This window comes from Ciconia boyciana, chromosome 18 (genome assembly GCF_034638445.1).
Source record: "Ciconia boyciana chromosome 18, ASM3463844v1, whole genome shotgun sequence".
Classification (NCBI taxonomy): Eukaryota; Metazoa; Chordata; class Aves; order Ciconiiformes; family Ciconiidae; genus Ciconia; species Ciconia boyciana.
The window spans coordinates 10,582,821-10,609,656 of record NC_132951.1 but is presented as its reverse complement, the minus strand read 5'-3'; the positions used below and the strand labels follow the sequence as shown (position 1 = coordinate 10,609,656).

At 42.8% G+C, this 26,836-nt stretch overlaps 1 protein-coding gene across 1 annotated transcript in view; it reads left to right on the top strand.

Moving 5' to 3' along the window:
• Positions 1 to 26,836, top strand: part of CACNA1B (calcium voltage-gated channel subunit alpha1 B) — a 298,173-nt gene that overhangs the window by 219,916 nt on the left and 51,421 nt on the right. The window contains exons 21-32 of the mRNA XM_072882927.1: positions 29 to 243; positions 2,452 to 2,572; positions 6,097 to 6,226; positions 7,765 to 7,824; positions 9,105 to 9,211; positions 17,780 to 17,876; positions 19,865 to 20,025; positions 21,185 to 21,322; positions 22,222 to 22,423; positions 23,977 to 24,141; positions 24,993 to 25,103; positions 25,284 to 25,367. Coding sequence (XP_072739028.1) covers positions 29 to 243; positions 2,452 to 2,572; positions 6,097 to 6,226; positions 7,765 to 7,824; positions 9,105 to 9,211; positions 17,780 to 17,876; positions 19,865 to 20,025; positions 21,185 to 21,322; positions 22,222 to 22,423; positions 23,977 to 24,141; positions 24,993 to 25,103; positions 25,284 to 25,367 — 1,591 coding nt within the window. The remainder of the gene's footprint in view (positions 1 to 28; positions 244 to 2,451; positions 2,573 to 6,096; positions 6,227 to 7,764; positions 7,825 to 9,104; positions 9,212 to 17,779; positions 17,877 to 19,864; positions 20,026 to 21,184; positions 21,323 to 22,221; positions 22,424 to 23,976; positions 24,142 to 24,992; positions 25,104 to 25,283; positions 25,368 to 26,836) is intronic.

Here is a 26,836-nt window from a genome sequence, read left to right as displayed (position 1 = left end):
TTTAATAAAATCTGCTTTTCTACCTTAGGGAGAATCAGTGTGAGATTGAGGCTAGTGGAAGTGTGAGTGTCCCTGTGCACACCCTTCCCAGCACCTATCTGCAGAAAGTGCCGGAGCAGCCGGAAGATGCTGATAACCAGAAGAATGTGACGCGGATGATTCAGCCACCTCTGGACAAAACCACCACTGTGAACATCCCTGTCACTATCACTGCCCCGCCGGGGGAAACCACTGTCATACCAAGTGAGTGCCTTTGTCCCCCTGCTTTTTGCTATGAAATTGCCAGAAAAGAGCTAACTTTCCAAGGAGCTAGCAGCACACGCTGGGTGATGGGGAATCTCCTAGCCACCAGCATCCTTGCAATAGGTGGACAGGAGACCTTGTTGTTGATATAGGCTCTACAATTCATGCAGCCTGCAGGAACCCGAAATGGGTTCCTGGGTCACCTGGAGGCTCTGGAAAACACCATGTAAAGTTCCCTGGAGATGGCTCACTCAGAGCACATCCATGTATCTTTGTGTAAGAGAAAGATGAAGAAGCAAAAAAACAGCAAAATGTAGGAACTGAGAGCTGTGCAGCAAAATAAGCAACTTCTGCAGCAAACCAGTCAAGACCTTGTTGTGAGCACAGGAGTAGGTCCTCTGCTTTATCACCTTCCTCTGCTGCCATGCTGCAAGCTGCTACACCATCAGTGCTGTGCTACAGTTCCTCTGGTGTCCCAGAGGCCTGACTGGCCATAGGCCCCTCAGCAAAGGACAGGGAAGGCAGTGGCATTGCATTCAAGCCCACAGACTGAATTCACACTTCTTGGCTTATTAGCTGACCCCACTGTGGAGCAGCAGGTCTTTCACAGCTGCACAGCTATCAGCATCCATTGTATGACCCTGCTGCTTTGGGTTGCTGCAGGCTGTGTAATTTTAGAGCTTCTTGCAGTCCTCTGCATCTCAGTGTCAGCAGATCCACCCTAGCTTGTCCTTTTCCAGAGCTCTGTGCCTTGGGTCTATCAGCGTAGATCTACACTGCTTTGCAGACAGTCCCAAGATCCCTGTGCCCGTGGTCTGCTCTGCAGCCACCCAGCCACCAGCCTGTTCTGACCAGCTTGTGGCTCACCCCTGGCAGTGTAGGCACAGCCTAGAGAAGTCTTGAGAGCTGGGGGTGCCAAGGAGAATTGCAGTATGAAATCTAAGAGGTCCACGTTAGATTGCAGGCTGTCAGGACTCTGCTTTCCAAGACGCACAGCCAGAAGCTAGCCGTTTCTCTATGTGCTTTTTCACTGTGTTGTCAGCCATACAAGACTTGTCTTTTTTTTTTTTTTTTCCCCTTCTTTTTTCTTAAATGGTAATTTTACTATATTGCAATACTGAGTTCCTGTCAATCACAATTTATCAGCCTCTCTCTTTCCTGGCCATTTCCTGTGTATCTGGCTTGAGATACAATAAGCAATTTATTGAACATGTCACTCACTCACAATGAAATGTCATTTTGTTGCAAAATAAAATAAAAAGTAATAAAAAAACCCTGCACCTAAACATTTTAAGTGGGTGGGGTTTTTGGATTCTAGGTCCTGTGAATTAATAGACAAGTGTATATATCTAAGAAGAGAATTTGCAGCATAAAATGTTTTCCAGTTCATATATTGGAAATTATCTTAAGTAAATTATCTTATAAACCCACTGCAAGTAAACTTACAGAAATTAGAGAACGTATTTCTAACCTTTGGGAGTGAGGTTCAGAACAATCTTCTAGAAGGGGATCATGTAAGTTAAAAACCTGATGTGAGATGGAGCTCGACACCTTTATACATGGGAAGCTCTGCCAAAACTGGAGTGCACTATGCAGGCACAGAGCTAGGGGCTCCAAGAAGGCCCTTCAAAGTCTCTGTCCCTAATGCTGGGAAGTTCAGCAGTCTTAGCCCCAAAATTATTAAAGCTCATCTATGAATTTGCTCTTTTACACTTTCCAAAGCCTGATGCTACTGATCTGTGGGATCAGCCTGTGCTACTGATCTATGGGAGAACATACAGAATTACCTGGTTGGTTAGACTTACTGTCTTTTTTTTCTTTCCAAGGATCCCTAGCTGATCATCTCTCCCTAATAATTTATGATATTTGGAATGGGATTTCCATCCCCAGTTTGGTAGCTCTTGTATAAATAAGTGTAAGGTTTCTTTGTTTGTCTGCACTGGGCATCTTCATTTCCTGGCCACTTCTGATATGTTGCTCATCAGTGCAGCAGTTAAGGAGTATAATTGCAGTGTATATCATACTGTAGTAAATAGCGGTGATAATAATCAAATGATTGTTCATCACATTTAATCAACATATTCAAAGGCTGTTTGCTATCCCAGCTGCATTGTTTGCATATCCAGCTGTTGCAGGCAGCCTGCTGTGTGAAGACTGCAGATACATTTTTAACTCTCTTGTTTCTTTTTTCTTAAATTCACATTTCAGTGAACAATGTTGAATTTGAAAGTAAAACAGAGGAGAAGAAAGATGTCGATGACTTGACGAAAAATGGACCTAAACCAATCTTGCCTTACAGTTCCATGTTTATCCTAAGTCCTACAAATCCGTAAGTCCTCTGACTCTATAATACCACTTATGGGTTACAGGTACTTCAAGTATGGGTATTCAAAGCAATAACATTAGTTTGATCTTCATCTCTGCCAGTTAAACACATTGGGAAATGAAATAAAAGCTTATGTAGGCTGTGGACCAGACGCTGCCTTTCAGCTGGGCTTTCCTGGGGGAATAAATTGCCAGGATAGGGAAAAGATGAAGCTTTAGGCAGACCCTTTCTAACTGCCCTGTGGATGGCCAGGTGGGCAGTTATTTGCTCAGTCGTAGATCACTAAAGGGTGGGAGTATGGACTATCACTGGGAGAAGACATTATCAGGAGAAGCAGGTTGGGGGCTGTTTTTGATGTCAGCAAATTCTTGCAGGTTCCTCATCTGGAATTTGTGCTCTTTCTGTACTAGTACCCTCGCATCACTGAAAACTTTGAACTTCTGGGAAAACATGAATATTTTTCATTTGCCAAGGCTGAGAATATAGCTTGTGGGATCTGTTGGGATTACAGCATTTCTTCCGCTTCAGGCATCTCTGCCTCATGGGGAGCTTTGTACTCAAAGCCTGTAAATACTAACTATGTTGCTCTGAAGGGCTGCAGGACTAGACAAGAGCAGCAGGCGTTGTAACAATTGTAGCATGGAGGCCTGTGAGTCATTTTAAGCAGTAACTTAGGGCAATGGAGGGCGTTGGAAACTTCTGCCAACCCAGAGATCTGCTGGGAGCAGATGTGATCTTTTCTCTGTGGCTCAGGTAGACTTGTTGCAGATCCTAGATGTTGCTCTCTGAGGTTGTACTCTGCATGCTCAGATACCTAAGGTTGACTCAGGCCCTTCCTTTGGCAACTCAATTCAAGAGAAGAATGAGGGCTCCTACACCTCCTGCCACTCAGGACTGTGACATCCTGGCTGCCTATGTAGTCAGTGGAACAAAATGGGCTGCTCCGTGTACTGATCTTTGACATCAGAAATGCATCTGTGATGGAAGCCATGGTCAGGCACCCCTGGGCAGCAGGCAGGCTGAATGCTGTCTTTAAACACAAGTGCCAGCTGTGTAGTTCAGGCTACAGCCCTGCATGCTCCAAGATGATATAGCTATGAGCACTGAAGGAATTAATCAGTGGGAGAAGTCAGAGACTCTCTCTCAATGCCAGCTATTAGAGAGGGAGAATGACCCCAACCTACCGCTGACCTAATCTCATCTCCAAAGGAAATGAACTGAAGACTCAATACGTGCCCCTTCTGTCTCAAACCCACAAGAGAGACACTTGTGTTTCCCCTTTGCCTTCTCCAGCCACCTGCCAGGTAGACCTCAGGACACTTCAGTATAACTGAGCTGAAAGGCCAGAAAGTTTTCCCTTTTCAGAACACTGTGCCGAAATAGCATTTTGCTATTTCAAGTAAGGCAACATGTCCTTTGAATTAATGTAAAAGGCAGCTAAGGGGAGGGGAGAGCATTAGATGAAGTGCACTCATAGTGTAATTATACTTTCTGGGGCAAATCAGAGTTATGGACCTTGGACCCTGTCTGGCTGGATAAGGAAACCGTATTTCCCTAATATTTGGTAGCTCAAGTCTTTTTGTTGTGGAGTGACTACCAAAAATGCGTGTTAGGTGCAAAATGCTAATGGCAGCAGTGCAGCGTGGGAAGCTAGATGGTCCCAAGCCCCAAAGGGTCTGATATGAGGAGTGGACCAGGCAGACAGAGAAGCAGCAAGACTTTTTTGTTTCATACGTATGCTGTCTTCTCTCACCTCGTCCTACAGTTATGACCTTCTGAGCCTCGTAGTCCAGGATTTGGTATGTTGTTTCAGTTGTCTTGCAGTTTTCTTCAGCACACCCACACGCATTCCCCCAAAAGCTGTACTAAAAGACTATTGAAAAAACAAAGTTCACTAGGAGAGAGGTATTATAACACAGGGCCAAGGGGAAATAACAAGACGAAGATCAAACTCTAGGAATGTCAGCAACTTGTTTTTCTTCCTCTGGGCAAGATGCAGGCCCAGATGGATCCCCTCAGGTGTTTTGGCTGGTGCTAACTTCTCAAGAGAAGTCTTTCTGCTTTCTGGGATATGAAGGTTTTCACCACATCTATTGCTAACTATCTCCCTTCCAAGTCCCGTTGGGGATGCATGACCTGGGTGCTGCTAGTGGGCAGAAGAGTTCTGAGAAGCATAAATGAAATGTATTACTTTCCAAGTGCCACTCACCCTCTTAAAACAGACACGCATTTAAAGTGATTTCTCAAGCACCACTGGCAGTTTACAAATGCTCCTGCATCTCACTGCTGGTTATGAATGATGAAGATCTAAAAATAGGGACTTGCTATTTCTTTGATGAATTGAGTTTGATGCATGAATTACAGTTACAAATGTTATTGAAAATGTTGCCTTTCACTTCTATGGATTCATCGAGCACATAGATGATAATCCTCTTCTGTCAGATTGATAACCAGAGATAAGGGATCTACAAACGCACTTTTCTTCATGTTATTTTGTATCAAATCTGTTTCCTTGGTATTTGTAACTCTTTTTCATTCTGAAGCCATTAGCAATCCAGAGAAAATGAATACATAAGTGGATGTGAAAAATAAATTTTAATTCTAACTGTTCAGATATTTGCTTAGAGAAAATGTGGTACAGTAACTGAATTACATCCTCAGATAACAAGGTTGTTGGTGAGTTACACATATAATTTGATTCTCAGGCGGAACCTAAGTCTTTTATTCAGCTGACAAATATGGTGCAAATGTAGAGTTCTCTGTGCAGTTAAGTATTTGTGAATTGTGGTCAGACAGAGTTATTAGCTGAAATTTGTGAATAGTTTTGCATTGCTTAGAAATGGAAGCATTTGTCACTTTTCTTGGTCACAATTTGTGAAGAAAAAGATTAGGTAAAAGTAATCAAATCTATTACTGTAAAGTATTTGTGCAGCTTATAAGACATAGCTTAGAATAAAGTGCAGGCAGAGGTACTTGGCAAGAGAGAGGTTGCTAGAAGTAATACTCATAGTTACGAAGCCAGTTTCAGCTAAGAGTCCCACAGCGCATAGCATATATCTCAATTTTAAAGGGATTAGTTGATATTAAAAGGATTTCAAAACTCGTTTTGAACTCACAGGACTTTAGCCTGTGAGTTCAAAGTGAAAAGGATTGGGGGGTATATAAACATAATTAGTAGAATCAAGTCCGAATGCTTGAAAGCTCTCAATGCCCTTTTGGCAGATAGATGGCATTGCTTTGCAGAGAGGGTAGAGAGCAGTGCAGAAATGTTAAAAGTCTTACTTTAAATCTCACCACAGATCCGTTGCAAACTGAAGTTTAAAGCCGTTGATCCTAGTTTTTATTTTCTTACCATTATTGTCTTAGGCATCCTAAAGGTGATATTCCTGATAGTAAGGTGGTATTCCTGATAGCATTCCTTATATTCCTTATAGTATTCCTGATAGTCCTTCTGCCAGGCTTTCATACCACAGTGCTTGACTTACAGCACCTGCAGTAGCCCTGCTATGTGCTTACTTTGTTTGCAGGATTCGGCGTCTGTTCCACTACATTGTCAACCTGCGCTATTTTGAGATGGTCATCCTCATAGTTATAGCCCTCAGCAGCATTGCCCTGGCTGCAGAAGACCCTGTCCAAGCTGAATCACCGAGGAATGATGTGAGTACCAACCAACATGGCCAGAATAAAGTTGTTCTGCTTCTCCCAGCAGTTATGCACATGGCATGTCCGTTCCCATCTCCAAAGGATAACACAGTGCACTGGCAAGTGCAAAACTGGAGCTTTCTTAATAACATATTCAGATTAGTTTGTTTCACTATCAAAATGCTCAGAATTCCCATCCCTTTCTGCTGCTTCAACCACATCTGAGTTTGAGAACTTGGAAATTATTGGTTGTTTGGTTGGTGTGGCTTACGTGGAAGAAGCCTGCAAAGCTTACACACCATTCAGCAATGGGAAAGGCTTCCCCAGTCATAAGCCATGGCTGACATTGTCCTAAGATCCCCTGCTCCTGCTAGGGTAGAGCCTGAGGAACTAAAACCAGATACGGCTTTTTATCTTGGTGGAGCATGGTAGCAATCTCCTAGAATTAGTAGAAAATCTACTTATCATGGATGTCAAACCAAACTCGGAGGCTTCATAGATGGGCACTGTTAGGAGCAGAAGTGGGAGCATGCCACTTTTACATGAGAGCATGCAGCCCAGGAGCGTTCATGAAGCAGATAGCTGGGTGTCTTTTTTCAAGCACATTCATATGAGGACACTGGCACAAGAGCTGGTTACAGTTACATGGACAACTGGGAGTGTACACAACTGAAGATTAAGTATAGAAATTGCAAGATGCAGTTGCCTAATTTTGGACTCTTCAGTGTAGATAGTTGCAGTATGTGGATATCATGTGATATTTATATTGACTTAATATCCATTCACTATGTATAATCTTATGAATCTGACTGTGAATAGGTGCACCTCATCCACAGAATTATGTTTAAAATTTGGGTGACCTATAGATATTTGAATGGACTGGTATTGCATTTACCAGGATGTGTACTGAGTTCATCCACCCCTTAAACAGATTAAGGAACTGAATTGCTTCAGAGCACAAGTTGGCAGACCAGGTCAGAGCAGGAATTGCCTGGCCTGGCCTCCTGCTTCTGAATCTGGTCAGTATTAGCTTTTTCCAGAGGAGGATCCACAAATCCCTATATCAGTAATGAGCTGAAGTAGCTACGAGCAATCTCTCTTCCTCATCCTTAATAACTGTGGAATCAGTTTTACAAAAAGAATTTTATCACTCTCTTACTCTCCCAAGGTCTTTAATAATACTATCATCAGCTACAGCAGAAGAGAAACCCAGGCTGCTACACAGGTGTTGGCAAATAAGCTCTTTAGGAAAGGATATTCAAATATTTCTATTTGAAATATCCATTTTGCCTTATTAAACCTGCCATATATGCAGGTCCACTGAAGCAACCCATGGGCATGCATACTGCAGTCTGGCAAGGACTGGAAAAAAAAGTTGCTGTTTAAATCTGATGATTCAAGTTTGTGCCTAAACTATTTTAAAGCCTCCCATCAGATGATACCTACCCATTGCAGCAAACAGACCATTGCTAGAATAGACTCTTTACTCTGCTCGTGTGCAGATTATTTCAGTGTGTAGTCTCCCCTAATATGCATTTCTCTTTCCTGTTTAGGCTCTGAAATACTTGGATTATATATTTACGGGTGTCTTTACCTTTGAGATGGTGATCAAGGTAAGAATTTTTCCAAGCAGAAAGGTTCAGCTTCCCTTTCAGATTTACACTCATCTGCTTCTGGGAAGCTGGAGAAAGAGGGTGGAGCACGACAGAGCTCGCTGGGGCGCCTGGAGAGGTGGTAATGCTGGAAAGCTTTAACTCAAGAACAGCACTCGGAAGTAGACGGTGCACAACAGATGCCTTTCTGTAGCAGCTCTCTTGGTTTCTTTAATCTCACATTTTATGGAGGAAAATAAGGATATCTTTAGTAGCTGTGGTTGTGTAAGAGGATAAGAAGTGTGAGTGCCTGATGCAGAAATGTCTGTGTGTGGCTAAGGACACAGGAGCTGATAGACCTTACTGAGACACGTCTGATTCTTCCCTTTTCCTTTGATGCTGATCGGGAATATTAATAGCAACTGTTTCTTGGCCTGTCATGTTTCAAAAAGTTGAGGATTTATCTTTTTACTTTACTCAGTAGGATGATAGGTTTTGCTAAGACTGCGGGGCAGTACTTTCCAGAAAGCACCATTCTCGTAAAGTCAGGATTTATTCTTGGGGTAATGATGGAGTTAGTTTTACTGTCAGAGCAAGACGCAAAAGAGATGCAGAATAAAGAGCAGGTTTTCCCTTGTTTGTTCAGTAGAAGGATTTGAAGCTATGTGAGGAAAGCAACCTTACGTGGGCAGTTGTAGAGCTCTCAGAAAAGCAGATAAAATGTCTAGCATGCACTTTGAGACTCAGCTGTAGAAGATCTTTAGCAGCATTGTAAGGAGAGACTCAGTCTCGTGCAGAAGCAAGCCAGGCTGCTACGCTGAGCAGCATCTTTCAGCGAGTGCTCTGGAGCAGGTGTATTTCTTTGTTGCATTTGGCTGTGGGTCTTCCCATCCTCTCTTTGTGTTTTATCGTGTAATATCCTATGCTAGTTGTTCATTCCTACTAATCTGGTAGGATTGGGGTAGAATAAAATTAAACTATGTGGATGTTTCACACACACATTGCTGTTCCCATAAATTAATGCATGCCTGTGCAAAGAATCTTCTGTAGCAGTTAGTACTCTTGTCTCTAGCACTTTTGGTTGCGGTTTATTGACTTCAGCTTTGGTTTTGACAGAGCTCTCTGTGCCTATTAGAGATGAGCAGCTTGACTAAGTGTCTAGATGTTGCCCTGCTGCTGTGAAACCCTGAAGAAGAGTTTATGAAAGGTCCTTTGGTCAAGGACATTCCTCTGTACCTCGGTAGTGTTGATTTGGTATTTGTTTTATTAAAACTCTTTCTTTTCATGTGTTTCCTCTGAAGATGATTGACTTGGGGCTGTTACTGCACCCTGGCTCCTACTTCCGTGACCTGTGGAATATCCTGGACTTCATTGTGGTCAGTGGGGCCTTGGTGGCATTTGCCTTCTCGTAAGTACATTTTCCTTAATATCCCAATTTCTAGGAAATAAATTGCAGAGGAGGCAGGGCTCTGGCACAGAGGTAGTTGTAGCATAGTGTTTGTGGCTCCATTTCTCAGTGAAATGTTCAGTTTCTGCCCTTTATCATCTCACAGCTGGGGGGAAGAAAAAAAATCCCTAAATTTGTATTGTAGCATCTCTTGAAGATTCTCCCAGCTTTAGGATGAGTCCATTCACTGTTCATTCAGACATTATGCTGAGATTTTTGTGACCGTTTGGACAACTTCTTTTCAAGGACACATTGTAACAGTTTGTGGCAGTCCAGTGTCTTCAGGCAATTGTTTTAAAAATTGTTCTTACTATTAAAAAAAAGTTAATGAAATCAGCTGATAACTCAGTGAACTCTTTACAGAACATTATTTCTGGAGTTATGGATATTTCTGGTTCATATGCTTTTGGTATTTCTCTCTCCTCCTCCTCTCTCATTCAGGGTACTTGCATTTCCAGAGAGTTTCACTTCTAAGGCTAATTGCTCCCTCCCTCGATCACAGCTCTCTATTTATGACGTTAAATAATGTTCCATGTGCTTCTTTAATGTCATGGAGGATTTTGAGCAACAGACGCAGAGGAATTGCTTTTTAAAAATGAAGATTAGCTTTTCGTTTGAGCATTTTTCTCAGAAGAGACCGGAGGAAGAGCAATGCAGGTTCTTCAGAGCCTGGGGAGCTCAGAGTTGGATGATGGAAAGAAATTTTCCACGTGTAGTTCTGGGACATGGAATAATTATATTGCAAATATTTTCCTGAGAAATTCTAGGAGATGACCTGGAAACAGGCTACAGGACTTGGCCAGTTTAATCTTCTGCTAAATTAGCCTTGAGTAATTACAGTGAACATTTAGCAGTCCGTGCCCAAACTCCACTCACCTGTTTGTTGACATGATGATTAGAGAAGGTGAAGAAATTAGCAGTGTTTTACTTGCTAATGAGAAAAAGCATTCACCTTTGCCAAGGAACTGCGGAAGCGTGTCTTATGTATTTCAGACTGATGGTAATTTTTAGGCAGACAGCCATATCCATTGCTCCTCTTATGTGCTCTGCTGATGAAAAACACTGCCATGTCCCTTGCAGCACAAAAAGTTACTGGGACCTTTCTGCTAAGGTTGGCCTGGAATATTTCTCAGGAGTTTTTTGTTTTCTGAGGTGTCAAAATTCCTTTCACACTGAGGCTGTGAGATTTGTACTTTAGATCTTCTATTCTTCATAGCAAATGCTGGATAAAAAAAGTCTAAGCTAGTTTGTCCAAGGAGTGGGTGGACAGGAGGAGGTCAGATTGACATTGTTGGTATGATTTTTGAGCCAGTTGAGGAGTGACACCTGGGGATATTAGGGTCTGGTCTTTCTGTGCCCAATCCTACACCAAAGAATTGTTTAGATCTTGGAGCAAGTCATGTCCAATATAAGTTTTTCAAAGGGACGCTGCCCTCCCCTTCAAAGACTTTGTCCCTATTCATTATGAATTTGTTTTTCAGAGGAGCTGAGTGTTCTGTTGTAAGCAAGGTTGACTTGAGATGGAATTGCTGGTCTGCCCTGGTCAATGTCTTGCTTACCTAAAATTTGATATCCAAAACCAGGCTGCTTTTTAAGCTTAACTAGACATGTGTGTGGCTTAGTTTACCTGCACATGAAATATATTAGCATAACATCTTTCAGAACTGGATGTGGTCAGACTGAGTTAAGCAAAAAACTTGCTAAACTTTTGTTTAGTAAGTAACGGAGTTCCTCTGAAATGAAGAGAGGTATAAAAGTAAAATAATATTAGTCACAATTATTAGTTCGCCAAACAATATTACCCAAGTCTGTGATTCACTGAGAATTTCCCTTTTCCATTAAGAATTCAAACTTTCAAGGAAGACTGGGAGAAGGGGCATTCTGTGAGCCCTTCAGAGCAACTCTGTGTGCTGTGAGAACAAACATCAGGGTTTGCCTTTAAAACGTCGTCTGTTTGAACAAGATTTTCTTTTGGACAAGTTATGGATTAAAATGAATAATTTTTAATCTTTCTGAGTCTTTTTGTGCTCAGGTTTTCTATTGCTTGCTTTGGGCAATGAATATCTAACAGCACCTCATCAGCCTCTCAATAAATTACTTGTACATCCCCTGACTGTGCTTCATAATAGTGTGCCCCAAGCTGCTTCTATTTTACATGCTCTTCGAGTAAGTATTCAGCAGGGATTTACAGAAAGCGAACACATAAAACCTGCCTGCCTATTTACTGTCTCCCAGATTAAAGCGAGTCAAAACTATTTCTGAGACTTGGAAAAATTTGAATTTCTTCTGTGATTTTTATTATGACAGTAACCTCTGCTACATGTCTGTGTTTCAGCAGGCAGTGAGTGCTGACGTCCAATCCAGAGAATACTTGCAGTATCTCTGGTCTAACCTGAGAGAAGTAAATCCAGTCATTCGTAGGCGATGACTTACTCTCTGTTCCCGCCAGTCCAGTTACGAATACTACCAAGTCTCAGACTGCTCAGATGAAAATTGGGTAGATAGTCATGTCCTTAGCTCAACTGCGTTGTTTGGTTAAACCAGACGGACGCACCGAGCCTGCTGAATTTTGATAATCCTGAAAACAAGCTTTTGGAGAATAAACTGGGTAATCTTCGTTGTTTTGTCAGGGGGCTTTTTCTAGCAAACACTACAGTCCTGTCACTCATCATCAGTGTCACTGTAAAAATGTATTTAATGTGGCTGTTACCAGTTTCTGTTTGCAAGAATACACAATTGCCACTCAGTGGGTGTGATTGAATTCATGTGTGTTCTTGACCTCATTGGTGTCCAGTGAAGGTGATGTGAATCAACTTCTTGCTGAATAGACATGTCACTGAAAACCTAGGAAAAACAGCTCCCTGAAACGCTTCCATCTGGAATATTGCAATAGCCTATGTTTGTTTAGGCATATGAGATGGTACCAGTCATTGCTGCAAGGTTCATAAAATCCATCTCAGCCTCTCAAACCAGCTATCAGTCTACTTTCTGCCTGTAGATCTTTAGAAACTATCCTGTGCTTGACTCCAGTTCAAAAAAAAGTTTTTAAAACAAGGCCCCCAGTAAGATGCTAGAAACATTAATAATACTGATGATGATGATAACATTGTCTTCCATTTAGCAATGTATTTCAAAGAGAAATTCCTTTATTTTTCTAGAGATAAACATGCCACAAACATACAGACATGTTTTAGTTTTTAGGGAAATAGAAGTAGAGGAGCTTAAAGCAAGTTAGCAAATTTATCATCAAAATTTATCAGCCCCAGGTGTAAAGTGTACTTGCTCAATAGCAATAGCTGATGAATAGCAGCAAAGAGATTGCATTTTTACGTTTTTAACAACAGAAAGGTGGCTGAGATGCACAGAATTTCCCACTGCTCTTTGAAAAAGCAAACAGCATTTGCTGAACAATCAAGGTTATTACCTCCCAAAGTGTCAGGAGGATGAAGGTGTATTTGCCCTGTCTGCTTGTCAGTCAGAGGGCTGAGGCACGCTGGGGGGATGTGTGGGTATATGCTGTACAGCCAATCTGTTGCTTCCTTGCTTGTTTGTTTTTATGAACACTGAGTTGGTGGGTGTGGGACAGGGGATGGGATTATCTGCCAGCACGTATCTGTATGTGCATGGGGTGCACTGTATAGCCTTATGTTTCTCTTTGTCATTGACTCTGCTCTTTCTTTGTCTTCTTCTTGCTGGAATCTCTCTCTAGGAGTTTCATGGGGTAATATGTTATTCCTGTCTCTTGCTGCACTGTTATGCTTGTCAAACATGTGTACACACACTTGCCACTGTGGAAATGAACCATGTTACACCCATTGCATCGACTCCTTTGTCCCTTTATTACTCATTATTCAGTGAAATGTATTTTCCCTTAACAATCCTCATTCATCCTAATTTTCTTTAAGCAGAGGATAGAAGCAGACTAGAAAGCCAAGTAGACCAGAGAGTCTTGACCAGAGAGTCAGAAACCATGATAAACAGATATATTTGTACAAAAAAGATTTGAAGGGATGACTTAGTGGGTACACTGTTAATGTGTGAGTTGCAATTCATGAAAATCTTAATAACTAGGTTTAGAGAAGCAGTTTTATTCTCATTCAGAGGATTGCACCTCTAAATTGCATTAGCAGTGCTGGAAGCTTCAGGACTAATTTTGTGCAGTCTGGGCAGTGCAACCCAGCTAGGATTCAGGCTGTCAGCCTCTGACATTGGTGAAAAGTCTTTGACATGAAAACAGAGTGTAGAGAGCTTTTCGAGAGGTTGGTAGGGGCCATTTGTAAAGAAGGAGGTAGTAAAAGTTGTATTTATCCATCTGCAAGGAGGTGGCAGTTTTGTTGTCGGTGCAGTGCAGTGCAGCTTTGCTTCGGGGACGGAGGGGGAGGCAGAGCTGCATCGTCTCACGCTGCAGTTCTGAGCAGGGCAGGAGCTCGGGTGGGCTACTCCGCAGCAGATAACCCAGAGATGCAATGAAAAGGATGCAAAGAAAGGTCTTCGATGCGGTCCAGGAAATTGGGTACTTGTTTCATTCTTCTGTCTAGGAAACAGATCATTTAGACCCTGGAAGAGCATGGCTTTGTGCTTGGGCAGAGTTGCATGACCTCATTTACTCTTCGGTGGAGGAATTCACTTTCTGCCTTGAGGATTTCAGGCAATTGCAGAACTCCACCCTACTCTGAATATTTGATGACATGACTCTGAGAGGCCCATGTTACGTGACATCAGAGCTGCTGGCAGGAGCAAGAGAAACAAGAAGCTTCCATTTTAAAGAACTATTAATTTTTAAAGGATCTTTTATTTATTAAAGGAAAAAAGGCCATGCAAAGCTCTTTTAAAATAGTTTTAATGTTTTAAATAAATGAGCAGCAAACTGCCCCAGAAAAAACAGAACTGGCCTAATGCAACCAGGATTGACCTAATGCAATTTTTTTCTTTGTGGTGTGGTTGGGCTTTTTGTTTTTTTTGTTTGGTTGGTTGGGTTTTTTTGAGTCATTGGGCTTCTGTTTGCTGTCTGTCTCTATCCTGCTTGCTCTTCTGTAGGTCTTCTGAATTTTGTAGTTGTTATTCTGCAGTCACCTAAGATCTTGTCCTTCCATAGCAATTTATTTTTGTTGTGAGAAATATTCTGGTCAAATGTGTGCTTGTATACACCTTTTGACTGAATCCTAGTTCCATCTGGACCTTTTATTTTGTGGGACATCTGGCTTTGTATTAGAGTGGTGTAAAATACAATATTGGCAGAGGGGGTTCTTAAAAACACTGAAAACAACCCTTAAGGTTTTATTTGACAGGCTGAAATAGTTGCAGAAGATCTGTTTAATTAAAATGCAATTTGCATCACTCTAGTTCAGAGTACCAGTCTGTTGAAAAAGCTTTCTCCTATAGCAGGAACCTTACTGTGACAAGAAATAAGTATGATTTTTCAGGATTCTCTATAGGACTTAGATCATAAATCCCATTAACATTTAATTGGCTCACGCTCTTTATTTTCTTAGGTGCTTGAAAGGAAAAAAAAAATAAATCAACCCTTCTTAGTGTCCTTCATTCAGGCAGAAGGAATTTTGTAGGACTGGAGCTGTCTGCCCTTCACCTCCAAGCTCTCAGTGCAGTCATCCGCACGCCTCCCTGTGCGAGGGAAAAACAGTTTCTTCTCTCATAGACCCAGGAGGAAGGATTTGCTCTGCCTCACCTATTCACCAGTCCCCAGTAGGTCTGTTTAACCTTCCTAGAAATATTAAGTCCACAGAGGGTGTTGCTTCAGGCTTGGAGCCAGCCCTGTGAGACCCGAGCTACCTCCTTCAGAGCCGAGAAGTGTCTCTGTTCTCGTCTTGAACTTTCCTTCCAGGAGGCCTTATTAGTACAGTTGTTATTTAGCGCAAATGCATTGCGGCGTAGTAAATAGGTGTTTAGGTCTCCTGCAAAACACCATGCAGAAATATTCCATGGTTCTGCTTGAACCCAGGTGAGGACTGTTGAGGTTTATTAGTTCAGTTGCTACCTGCCAGTGTCTGTGCTGCTAAGCTGGGCTGTGTGTGTTAATCTGCAAACCAGAAACGTGGCCACAAATGCTTGAGAATTGAACATAGTTCTGGGCCAAGGCATCCCATCTCTTTTTTTCTCCTACTGCCCCAACCACATGTACCTTAATCCTCTCACCGTCACTCTTCTCTCGCCTCTACTTTCCTAAGCTCCTACCTCTTCACCCTCTCTGCCCTGACTTCCTCATCTAGTTAAACCCCAAATGGCTGGGCAGCATGGAGCAACCCAAGCGATTTGCTTGGCCTTCCAGAGGGGAGAAGGCGGAAGGAGCAGGAGGGGCAGCTAAGGTGATGGGCATGTGCTGGGTGACCATCAGCCATGGGGACAGGCTGACTGGCCAAGCCAGGTGGTATCTCCTTCCTGGTAACCTATTTCTCCTTCTACTTCCCTCCTGCCACTGACTGTCCTTCTCAAGAGGCTGAACAAATTGTTTTGCAGCCAGGGCATTGCTAAGGATCAGACAAAGCTGCCTGGGGAGTAGGTGAGCTCCAGTTTGGCTGTCTCAGCTGGAGGCTATGGTGACACGGAGATGGCTGCAGTGACCATGGCAGGATCATTGCTTTCTAGGAGCTGGTGATTCAAGAGCAAGTATGCAAAGCCGAACGTGGGCCAGATCTTCAGTTATGCTAAAACCTGAAGAGAAAGCCAGTAAAAGCTATGTTGGCAGTGTCTGCTTCATCTTGACCAGATTAAATGGTCTCTAATGAGAATCAAAAATGGTTTCTTTTAAATATATAATAGTTATTTTGTGGCATTAAATCAGTCCTGTAACTCCATGAGTATTAGCTCAATCACCTGGATTTACAGCTGTGCCAGCAGTCAGGATCCATCTGCAGCTGATTAAAATGGCCTTAAAGCAGCCCTGAAAGATGAGATAGGGAGAGTAAATCTCCATCCTGTTCCTCCTTTCGTCCATTTCTATTAAATCATGTGCAAAGACAACTTGCGTTCAATGTGTAAGTCATTGGGATACAAGCCACGGCCCTCCAAAAATTCCTTCTGTCTCACTGCTTATTGCGTTTCAAGACAACTGCAGTGACTGGTAATTGGAGAAAGACACTGGAGATGAGACAGGAATGTGTGTTTCTAGGTTGCAGATTCCAGTCCAGTGTTAGTATTGAGTAGTACAGTATTAGTACTGAGTTATTAGTCTTTTGGAAGTGGATAAATTGCAAAAAGACACCTTCCAGGGCTGAGCAAGGTCAGCCAGCCACGAACCTGGGTGGTTTCCTCCACTCTTGGTGCTTATCCCTTAACACAGTGCACAGGCCTGGCTGCCAGCAGGGTGGGGGAAGCTTTGCAGCCCACTACCTGCACATACCTCTTATGGGTCTCTCGGGCTACTTGTATTTCTATGGCTTTCCTGTTGGAGGAGAGAAGTGTTTAGCAACCTGGAAGAGCATAGGATAGGTATATCAGCATCTGTTCAACATGTTATTCATTCACACCTGTGTTACTTCAATACAGTCTCAGACCCAAAACTGTAGTCATGAATAAAACTCTGTTAAAGATTTTCATCCCATTTTTCACTTCATATGAAATGAAGGGGAATGTCACTGTTTTGCTGTTGGGTTGGAAGAAGATGTAACTGTGTCTTTTTTATTTATTTTGGAAGTGCACGAGGAAAGGAACTCTGCCCTTCCCCTAAAAACCTCTTAATGGTAACAAGAGGAATGGTCTCGAGTCTTGCACTCAGTTTTAGCAAAAACTAAAACCAAAATGTGACTTACTGCACCTGCATGCATAAGTGGAAAGTTGCCCTAGCACTGTTCCAGGCATGTAATATGCTGTCATATTACATGTTACCACATGGGTTTGGTAGCATGTCTTCCAAGAGAGGCTCGAGGATGAGGGTACAGGCATGGAGCAGCTCTGGTCCCCAGGAGAGCTCTGTCCCTCACTATGAAGGCTCCACTTCCCTCTGGTCACTGTCTGCTTGTCTAGACACAACGTCCCCACCAGAGAAGTGCAAGAAGCACACAGAGAAACACCCTCCTGTCTCACCCAAGTGCCTGGGAGGGAGGAGAGCCAAGTGTGACTTTCTCACTTCTCCTGCCTGGGTCTGGGATGAATGCACTGGGCCTCTCTGGTGGCTGCAGCCGGGGTGTGCTGCTGCCCTGGCTTTGACCGTTGCCTGGGGTGGGGAGTTGGGGCAGGAAGGTCACCAGTTCCTGGGCGATGCTCGGTGAGTAGCTGGGAAGTGAGCAAAGGCTGGAGAGCACGTGTGGCTGAACGCTGCAAGGACCATGTCCTGCCCAAAGCCTTCCTCCTGTGCGGTGATTAACACGTCTCAAGTGGGCGTTCATCTGCAGTCCTCACTAGTCCTGTCTGAGTCCATAGTGAGGATGGCACCCAAAACCTGTAAAAAAACCCCCAACAAACCCAAAACAATTCCACAACCAAAACCACACTGGGTACCTACAGATATTCTAGTTAGTGACCTGAGGACCAAACTATTCCCTCTGTTGTTCTTGTGCCTTTTATCCCTTGCAGAGGAACCAAAGGCAAGGACATCAACACAATCAAGTCACTGCGAGTTCTGCGGGTCCTAAGACCACTGAAGACCATCAAACGGCTGCCAAAACTAAAGGTTAGAGAATAACCACAAATCTTTCCTTCTCTGGAGGTTTACAACTGATCTGAGTGGAAGCCGATGGACTAAACTTAATCCAAGTTATTTCTGTTCCTTTTATTTTGTTGCAATTAATCTCTGCCAGATTTATAAAAATAGCTGTGCAGATGTTTAGCAAATGTCAAACACTTGTTTCTTTTGCAAACATTGTGTGCAATATTAGGAATTATTGTGAATCCAAATTAAAATCAAACTTCTAAAAAAAGAAAAGAAAAAAATGCAAATAAATTAAATTACAGTTTGTAAGTGTGATGGTCTTAGAAATGACATAGGAGAAAATAGGTTTTGGAGTGTTTGACTTTCCCTAGAGAACTTAACATGAATATTGCAAGATTTTCCATAGTCTGTCTAAAGAGAAATGTCATTGCTGTATGAGGACTTTTAATCTGTTCATCTTTTCTATTAAAGAATATATAGTGCAGGGTTTTATAGCAGTACCCTTTCATCTCTAGAATACTAAGTTACAAAGTAAAATAAATGTAATGGCCTGTGGTGACTTATTCAACACCATTTCACGAACGCTTTGAGATACAGCCAGCCCCTGGAAGCAGAGAATGGAAGGAGTTACAAAATGTAATAATTTCTGAGTTTTAGCAACTCTTGAATACCTATTGCAGAACATCTTTATGTGGCATCACTGCTTGCAGGCTCTTTTCTGTGAGAGATGGCGAAAAAGCAATGGGTGCTTTTGCAATGGTGAAACTATGCCCGACGATTCCTATTTTCACATAGTGGCACGTAAGAATCAGGGTCAGCTGTTATATAGATTCGCTTTTGTCCTTACCCACAATTCATGCTTAAATAATTTTGATTTTATGCATTTTTATGCATACTAAGTTGACCTCGAAAGATAAGGAAGAGTAACATTGAACAATGTAGAAAATGGTCTGTCTTTGTTTAGAAATTTGAAATGTACAGCTCTTAGGCTATAAAACAGTCAACAGTAGCTCAGTGCTACAGCAAGCTGTCGAATGCTTGCTTTTTATTGAATGTCTTCCTTATTTTCAAGCCATTTTACAGAGTAATTTTACCGTTTCTAAAGAAGTATTCAGAAATCTTTATGTGAAGCAGAAGTCATATTCATGTGGTTTGTCTTCAAAATTCTTTCAATTTTTTTTCCTGGATGTGGTCTTGTATGCAACAATCAGCAAGATTAATGGGGAGAATAGAGATATTTCCAGTGTTTTAATTCAGGATTTCTGGGTTGCATCAGGAGTGTAATTTTGTGAATTATTCACTTCCATTCAGAGAAACAGGAACATTATTGCACAAATTCCACGCTTGGGCAGTAAGACTGCTTGATTTCTATTATTATGACAAACTTCTCAGACTAAAATTAAACTGCAAATTACTTGTAACAATGAATCAGTGACTAATAACCAAATAATAAATGTATTTGAGAAGCTCTTTGCAGGGAGTTCAGAAGTGACATATGCTGACTAGATTAGTCACACTTAATTTTGATAGACAGTTCATTAGAAAAATATTATTTGAAGCATTTAGTTGTTTTGTATCTGGTATATTTTCCTTATTATTCAAACAGTTCAAATAATGGTCAATGAGTAACATATTTGATGAGTTTTTACCTATCCAATGGGAATAAATTAAACACAAGTATGTTTTTCATTTCATAATTGGCCATGGAAATATTTGCTTAGGACTAATATTTATGTCGACAAGCTGTGATTATCTTTGTAAATTTTATGGACAGCACCAGAAAATTCAGCAGCACAGCCAAACTCGCCAAGAAAGCAGGAGACCCAGTGTTATTTCCCACAGCTGGAGCGTGACTCTTGGTCAAACACTTGGTGTGCAAGTCCATGAAACCATCCATGGGTTGTAGGTTGGGTAATTACTCCCAAGTGTAGTTAGATGTTAGATGCCAAGATGTTAAATGCACTTTTCTTTTCTTTCAACCCCTTAACCTTGTTCTCCTCCATCTCCAGGCTGTCTTTGACTGCGTGGTGAATTCCCTGAAGAATGTCCTCAATATCCTCATAGTGTACATGCTCTTCATGTTCATTTTTGCCGTCATTGCTGTGCAGCTCTTCAAAGGCAGATTCTTCTACTGCACCGATGAGTCGAAGGAGCTGGAGAAGGACTGCAGGTACAGCCAGGGGCAGGGGCTGTGGGGGGGGAGCCCGACTTTCCTCTGGCAGCAGCAGCTCCCTTGACTGTCCCAAAGCTGCATCAGTCAGGTATCTGCTGAGCTTGATGAGTCTCCTGTAAGTAAGAGCAATGCTTCAGCACAATTACTATAGAGGTGAATTTTCCCTTTTGTTGTTTTAATAGCTGCATCATTCCTGGCTCTGATCTAGCAAATGCTTACCCAAAAGCCTAGTGATACAGGGCAGCAGGCTCCTTTTCCTGGGGAGGGCTAGGTGTGATATTAAGGTAAACGGTTTTTGAGGGGATGGTGTGGCTCCTTTTCCTACCTGCTATCTTGATTCTTAGAGCTCGTACGAATTAGAAAAACATAATGAATAAATAATCAGAAGTGAGTCGGTAGGAAGTTGAAGAGCTCCTAATTAGCTAGAAAAGGGGTCAGTATTTGAATATCTTAAAAGCCCTGTCATGCTTTGTCCTTTGCAGCAGACTGTCAAGGTGCTTTGCTCACCACAATGTGCGTCTTCCTCACTTGCCTTTTTTCTTAGCACCCAAACTGCATCCTCAGCGCTGTCCAGGTCTGCCCACATTACCCCTCTCCTGCCGCTTGCAAACGCAGGGCACATCCCTGGTGGGACTGCGTGCATGCAGCAGCCGCAGAGGCTGTCGCTGCAGTTCTTCCTTGCAATAAAGCAGATATATTACAGAAAGAAATGTGAAATTATAGAAAAATGTAGGTTGGAGGGGAACTCTCCAGATGCTAGGTCCGTTGGCCCCTCAGAGTAGGACCCAGTTAGAAGTTAGATCCAACTCTGAAGTAGGAGCCAGAGACTTTTCCTCATCAAGCAGCACAGTTTTCTGTGGGGTCAGACAATCTGGGAGCCAGCATGCTGTTAATTGCCAGCTTTGCCTAATGGATGAATGTCCTGATTACAATTTCTTTCATTTCTAGACCTCAGGTCCAGTTCCTGTGGCTCGAAATGGCTCAGAAAATGGCCTTTACTTCTGTTACAAACCTAGGGCTGTCTCTTTATTTGCCTTTAATACACAGCACAGTCGGACTCTGCTACTGGGGCTTTTCGATGCTCCTCAGTGAGTCATACGAAATGGCTGATTTGGTTTAATTCTCTCATTTGGTCTGAATCTCTGTTTTTTCCTAGGGGTCAGTACCTCGATTATGAAAAAAATGAGGTGGAGGCGCAGCCCAGGGAATGGAAAAAATACGAGTTCCACTACGACAACGTGCTCTGGGCTCTGCTCACACTCTTCACCGTCTCCACAGGCGAAGGGTGGCCAACGTGAGTACACAGGACTGGCAGGCTCAGTGGTCCCGGAGGTAATGGCAGTTTTCCACAGCTCTGAGGGACACATAAATGGCAGGTGACCTGTGAAATAAGAATAGTCTTTTATCAGCTAAGCTTTTACTTTCCCTTGTATGATTATTGGGTGGATCAGCAGGCAGGGCTCTGCATCTTTCTTGACGTTCTTCTGAGCTTGCACAGGGATGCTTAGGCAGTTTTCAGTACTTAATAGCTTGCTTGCTCCAGTCTTTTGGACTTGCACGGCTTTCTCAGGTGTAAAATTGATAATGGGAATGTAAGAAAATGAGGGGAAAAAGTATTGTGACCTATGCTGAAAGTATGCTGGGTACAACAGTCCCAAAATTATATTTACTGTTCAGCATATGACTTTATTTTGGCACACTTTTCTGCTGGGACACGTGGAGTACAATTCACAGTCAGGGTTTCTCCATGGCAGGCCTCCCCTGTCCTCCACATTCAGTTATTTCATAAAATAAAGAATAAAACATAGAGCATCAGTCTCCCTTCTCCAGTCCCTCACCGTGTTCCCCTACTTGGAGATCATCAACATCTTTCTTTTCCCACCCTTACTTCATCCCTGTTGACCAGAGAAGAGAAGCCAGATCTAACTGTATCCTATCCCCTTGGTCAGGGGGATAAGTGGATCTGTATGTAGCAAATCTCCATCATTCTGCAGAGCGGTGAAAACAGCAAGGGTTTCCCTAAAAATATCCTCAAGGAAAACTTCTTCCCAGCCATAGAGACGGGAGTGAGTTTGACCTGAGCATATGTGGAAAACCCTCCACGAGTGAAGGCCAGTGAGTGACTATCAGGGTGTCATTGGTGCTTCACACTGATTTCATTGACTTTTCTTCTCTCTTTGCGCTTGATTGCAGTGTGCTGAAGCACTCGGTGGATGCTACCTACGAGGAACAGGGTCCCAGCCCTGGCTACCGAATGGAAATGTCTATCTTTTACGTGGTGTATTTTGTTGTCTTCCCTTTTTTCTTTGTGAACATCTTTGTGGCGTTAATCATCATCACCTTCCAAGAACAAGGAGATAAAGTGATGTCAGAGTGCAGCCTCGAGAAAAACGAGGTACCCGCGTCCTCTGAATCTGGAGTTAGCACCTGGGGGCTCAGAGCACCTCGATAGAGCAGTCGTTACCTGAGGGTGTGTGGTGTAGAGACCAAACAAATTACAGACTGTTTCAGCTTTTGCATAAAAACAAAACCAGGGAGAGCCCCTCAATGCTGCATGTTAGTAAGCACTGTCACACGTCCCTGCGGACCACACCTCCGCTTCAAAGTGAATATAGACTTGCATGTTAGCTCAAGCATGTAAGTGTGAAAGGAGACAGAAATCTTTGGCCTTTTAGAGGCCAGTTATCAGAAATCAAACCGAACTACAATTGCTACAGCTGCCCAAAGGAACGCTCCTCTCACCAGGCTAGTTTTGTGCCTGGCTGAGATGATGTCCTCCTGACAGCAGCCAAAAGTAAATGTCTTGAGAAGAGTGTAGGACCAGGACAAGCATGTACGAGGCTTTTCTTTAATGCCCTAGCAAATACCATCATTTTCAGCTCAGGAAACTCCTGAGTTGGATGTGGTTTTTCTTTAGTTAGTGGCATCTGTGTATCTTTCTTCCATGAATGTATCCAGTTTCCTCCTTGAACCCATGCAGATTTTTAGCATCCGCAACATCCTTTGTCTGGGGTCCTGCAGCCACAATGACCTGTTGTGTGAAGAACCATCTCTTTTCATTTATTTTGAAACTGAAACGTGATTTTTGATGAAAAGAGATTGCTTTTTAATCAATTATTAATTAGTGCATTGTTTTATTAATTAGTGCATTGTTTGTCTATATGAAAAAAAGTCCAAAATAAAGCAGAATACTTAGACATGCTTTACCCATGTTACTTTTCAACTGAGCAGAAAATATTTTTGCATTAATTTAAGACTTTGAATTCTTACCTAAATCCAAGATGAGAAAATGCTCCAGAAGAAAAACTTCCTGTGGGTAGAAACCAATTTTTAATGCAGTTTTATTCTCATAATAATGTGAACAGAAATAGCCAACTAAGTAAGGGGGTCTTTCAGAGTTCACCCAGTGATATTTGTTGGGTAATTTATTGGTTGAGTTCAGTTCACATTTTATGAAATGTTATTAGCTGGACAGGTTTTGCTGTGTGTGAGAACATACCTGGGTTTCACAATACTTTTTGTAAACACAGATAACATCTTTACCTCCAGAGAATTGTAGAATCCTCCAGTTTCTACAATTACATATTGGGAGGAATTGGCAGAGTGTTTTCTGAAGTGAACCTGTGGATTTATAACTCCCTTCCCTAAGCGAGAAGGGATCGGGTCCTCCTGAGAGCTGGGCTGGGATGTAAGGCTGTCTCCTAGGATTGCAGGGGGCCATAGGAGTGTTGTGGGGTTTAATATTTTAGCGAATCTCCAAAAGCGATTACAATTCGGGCATCCTGTGCCGCATTTTACAGGGGTAGTCAGTACTCGCACCGTGTGTGAGAAACACTTAGAAATACCGTCCTCCACTAAATGCTCCGCTCGCTCTCCCAACACTATCCCGAGTGACAGAGACTGCCAGCCCTTTTTTTGTATTCTTTTCATCCCATTTTTGTTTTGTAGAGGGCCTGCATAGACTTCGCCATAAGTGCCAAGCCACTGACCCGCTACATGCCTCAGAACAAGCAATCTTTTCAGTACAAGATGTGGAAATTTGTGGTGTCCCCTCCCTTTGAGTATTTTATCATGGTCATGATTGCACTCAATACCGTTGTCCTAATGATGAAGGTTAGTGGGCTGTTACTGAATCTTCGCAATTTCGGGCTAGCGAATGCGGTGTTTGCTGGAGAGGCTTTGTACTCTCGACCTGAGAGCTGGGGGGGATCGGCAGGAGCAATCGCCACTTCTCATCTGCCTGATGTCGTTTTTAGAGGCCTTGTGGGAATCCTTCAGTCCCCGAAGGGAGGTGGTTTAGTTGTGATGAGATACTGTGAATGGGATTCCCCTGCACAGCACTGGTTTGTCTCATAGCCCCTTCAGCACAAGGCCAGTGGATGGGAACTGGGCTCTGCAGGTCTGGAGCTCCTGGCTCAACCTGGGCTTCCTCCTGCAGAGCAGGGTCACTTCTTGGGGATGCTCGACATCCAGCCATCCCAGGGAAATAACTCAAATTTTCAGGAGTGTCAAGCTTCTGGGACATGATCCACGGTGCCTAAGAGGAAGACATGCAGATGGCTGGATATTGTGGATGATCTCCCCTCCCTTGCCTAGCTTAGAGTATCTTCACAGTCAAGGGGTCACCATATTTTTAGGGTCTGCTGGAACAAAACACAGTTCTGCACTTGTCCTCTGGTTTTGAAAATGCCCTTCCTCCCTCCTGGTCCATGCTCTGCTTACACCAGCAACAGTCTCTCCCCATCCTGGGTGTATCCCCAGCTACCCCATTAAGATAGCATGTAGGCAATGGTGTGCTTCTGGAGTGGCATGAATAACCATATTGTAACCCCAAGTCTTGCTTAAAGTAAGCACAAAATCTGGCACTAAAATGGGCAAGAGTCTTGCAGTCAGACAAGTCAGCTGGGAAGGTTTTATTCTGTAAATGATCTTCCAGTAACAGCCTTTCTTCCATCCTGGTTTAGTTCTATGATGCTCCAGAAGCATATGAAGAAATGTTGAAATGCCTGAATATTGTGTTTACATCCATGTTTTCAATGGAATGTGTGCTGAAGATCATTGCCTTTGGTGTGCTGGTATGTGCCTTCCTCATTTACTTTCAACTGTTTCCTTTCTACATGAAATGCTTGTATTTCATGATGCGCATTTAAAAACAAACAAACAAAAAAAAGCCTATGTGCAAAAAAAGCCTGTTGCAAAAAAAAAAAAAAATAACCCCTGGATCCCTCTATCCCCCTTGTGTTTTCATTTGGCAGAATTATTTCCGAGATGCCTGGAATGTCTTTGATTTTGTAACAGTGTTGGGAAGTATTACTGATATTTTAGTAACAGAGATTGCGGTAAGTACAGTTTGCTCAATTTGCTTCATTTACCAACAAAGCTATACCCTGTCAAGACATTGCACCTTCTCCCTACCAGCCTTATTCCCTAGAGCTGCCTCTGGCACTCATCGTGTGATGATGTCCTTGGGTGACCTGGCAGCCTGTTTCCATTAGCTCTCCTCTTTCCATGGAGATGATCACGGCTCTCTGCCCCAAAGACTTCCATGCAAAAAGCTGTGATGAGAACAACAGTGCTAGTGACTCTGCCAGGAAACAATCTCTTTCTCGTTCAGCAAACGACTCTAACCCCGAGCCGTTTTTGCCTATTAATGGAAAAATCCTGTTGAATTTAATAGAGGGAAAAGATCAAAAGGATTCTGGCGAATAATGCTGTTTTATAGTGTGAGGTGCTTTGCAGGGCACACACACGTCTGTCCCCTGGGGCTCCTGCCCAGTCTTGGTCATGGGGCAGAGTGAAGGCGATAAGAGGAGTGAGAAGGGGAGAGGTGATGGGAATGTAAAAACAGCCAGAAACTCATCAGCCTGCACAGTCTGAATTGGGGGAACATGGTGCATTTCTGTTATGTGCACAAAAGCTTTGCAGGGCAATTATTAAAACAAACAAACAACTTTACAATGACTGTTCTCTCCCTGCTAACGAGTCCTGTAGATTACAAGTGTACAAACTTGCCATTAAATTCTAGAGGATTTTTCCATAAGGGCAGAAAATGTCTGACTCAAGCATTGACAGCCTGATATTATCCAATTTATAAATTGCTCCTCTCCTCTCCCAATGCATGTTTTAGCTGATGATGCTATATCTGTATGTGATGAATTGAACTTTACCATAATTTTTTTTCTCAGTCCCTGGGATTTTCTTATAGATCTGTTTTGTGTGTGCTAAGAACTATGCTCCCCAGACTTCTTTACAGGACATTCAGCTGGTGGTGAAGACCATATTACTGTTTCTAACAAAATACATTATTACCTAACCTCCTTGGTACAAAAAAAGCATGAAAAAACCCCAAAGTTTTACTCCCAGCATGAATGGTGTTCATTAACAGTTGGTGAATCCTATCTCGAAGACTTTGGATTACCTTTTGTTTTCAATGCATAGCTTACAGCCAGGGTAAAGTTACTCAGATCAAACACAGGGTCTGACTACCACTTCTCTGAGTGCTTAGATTTATTGCACCATGGGCAGGTACTGGGTGCTTGCTTTGGCCTCCTCTGTTGTGGGACATGCTTTCTTGCCAGACTCAGGCACCCAAACCTTTGCCTTAGTTTGAAAATTTGTGAAAATATTTGCAAGTCAGCCACAAACAGAGACTGGCTCTTCTCTTCCACACCTCCTTTGGCCACTTTTACTGGGAGGAAGCAGCACAGCCAACTCGCACGTGGTAAGGGAGCCTGTGGTCTCTCCAAGATTGGTATCTTCCCCTTCAGGAAAGTGTCTCCTTCACAACACCAAGCCCACACTCCTCTTA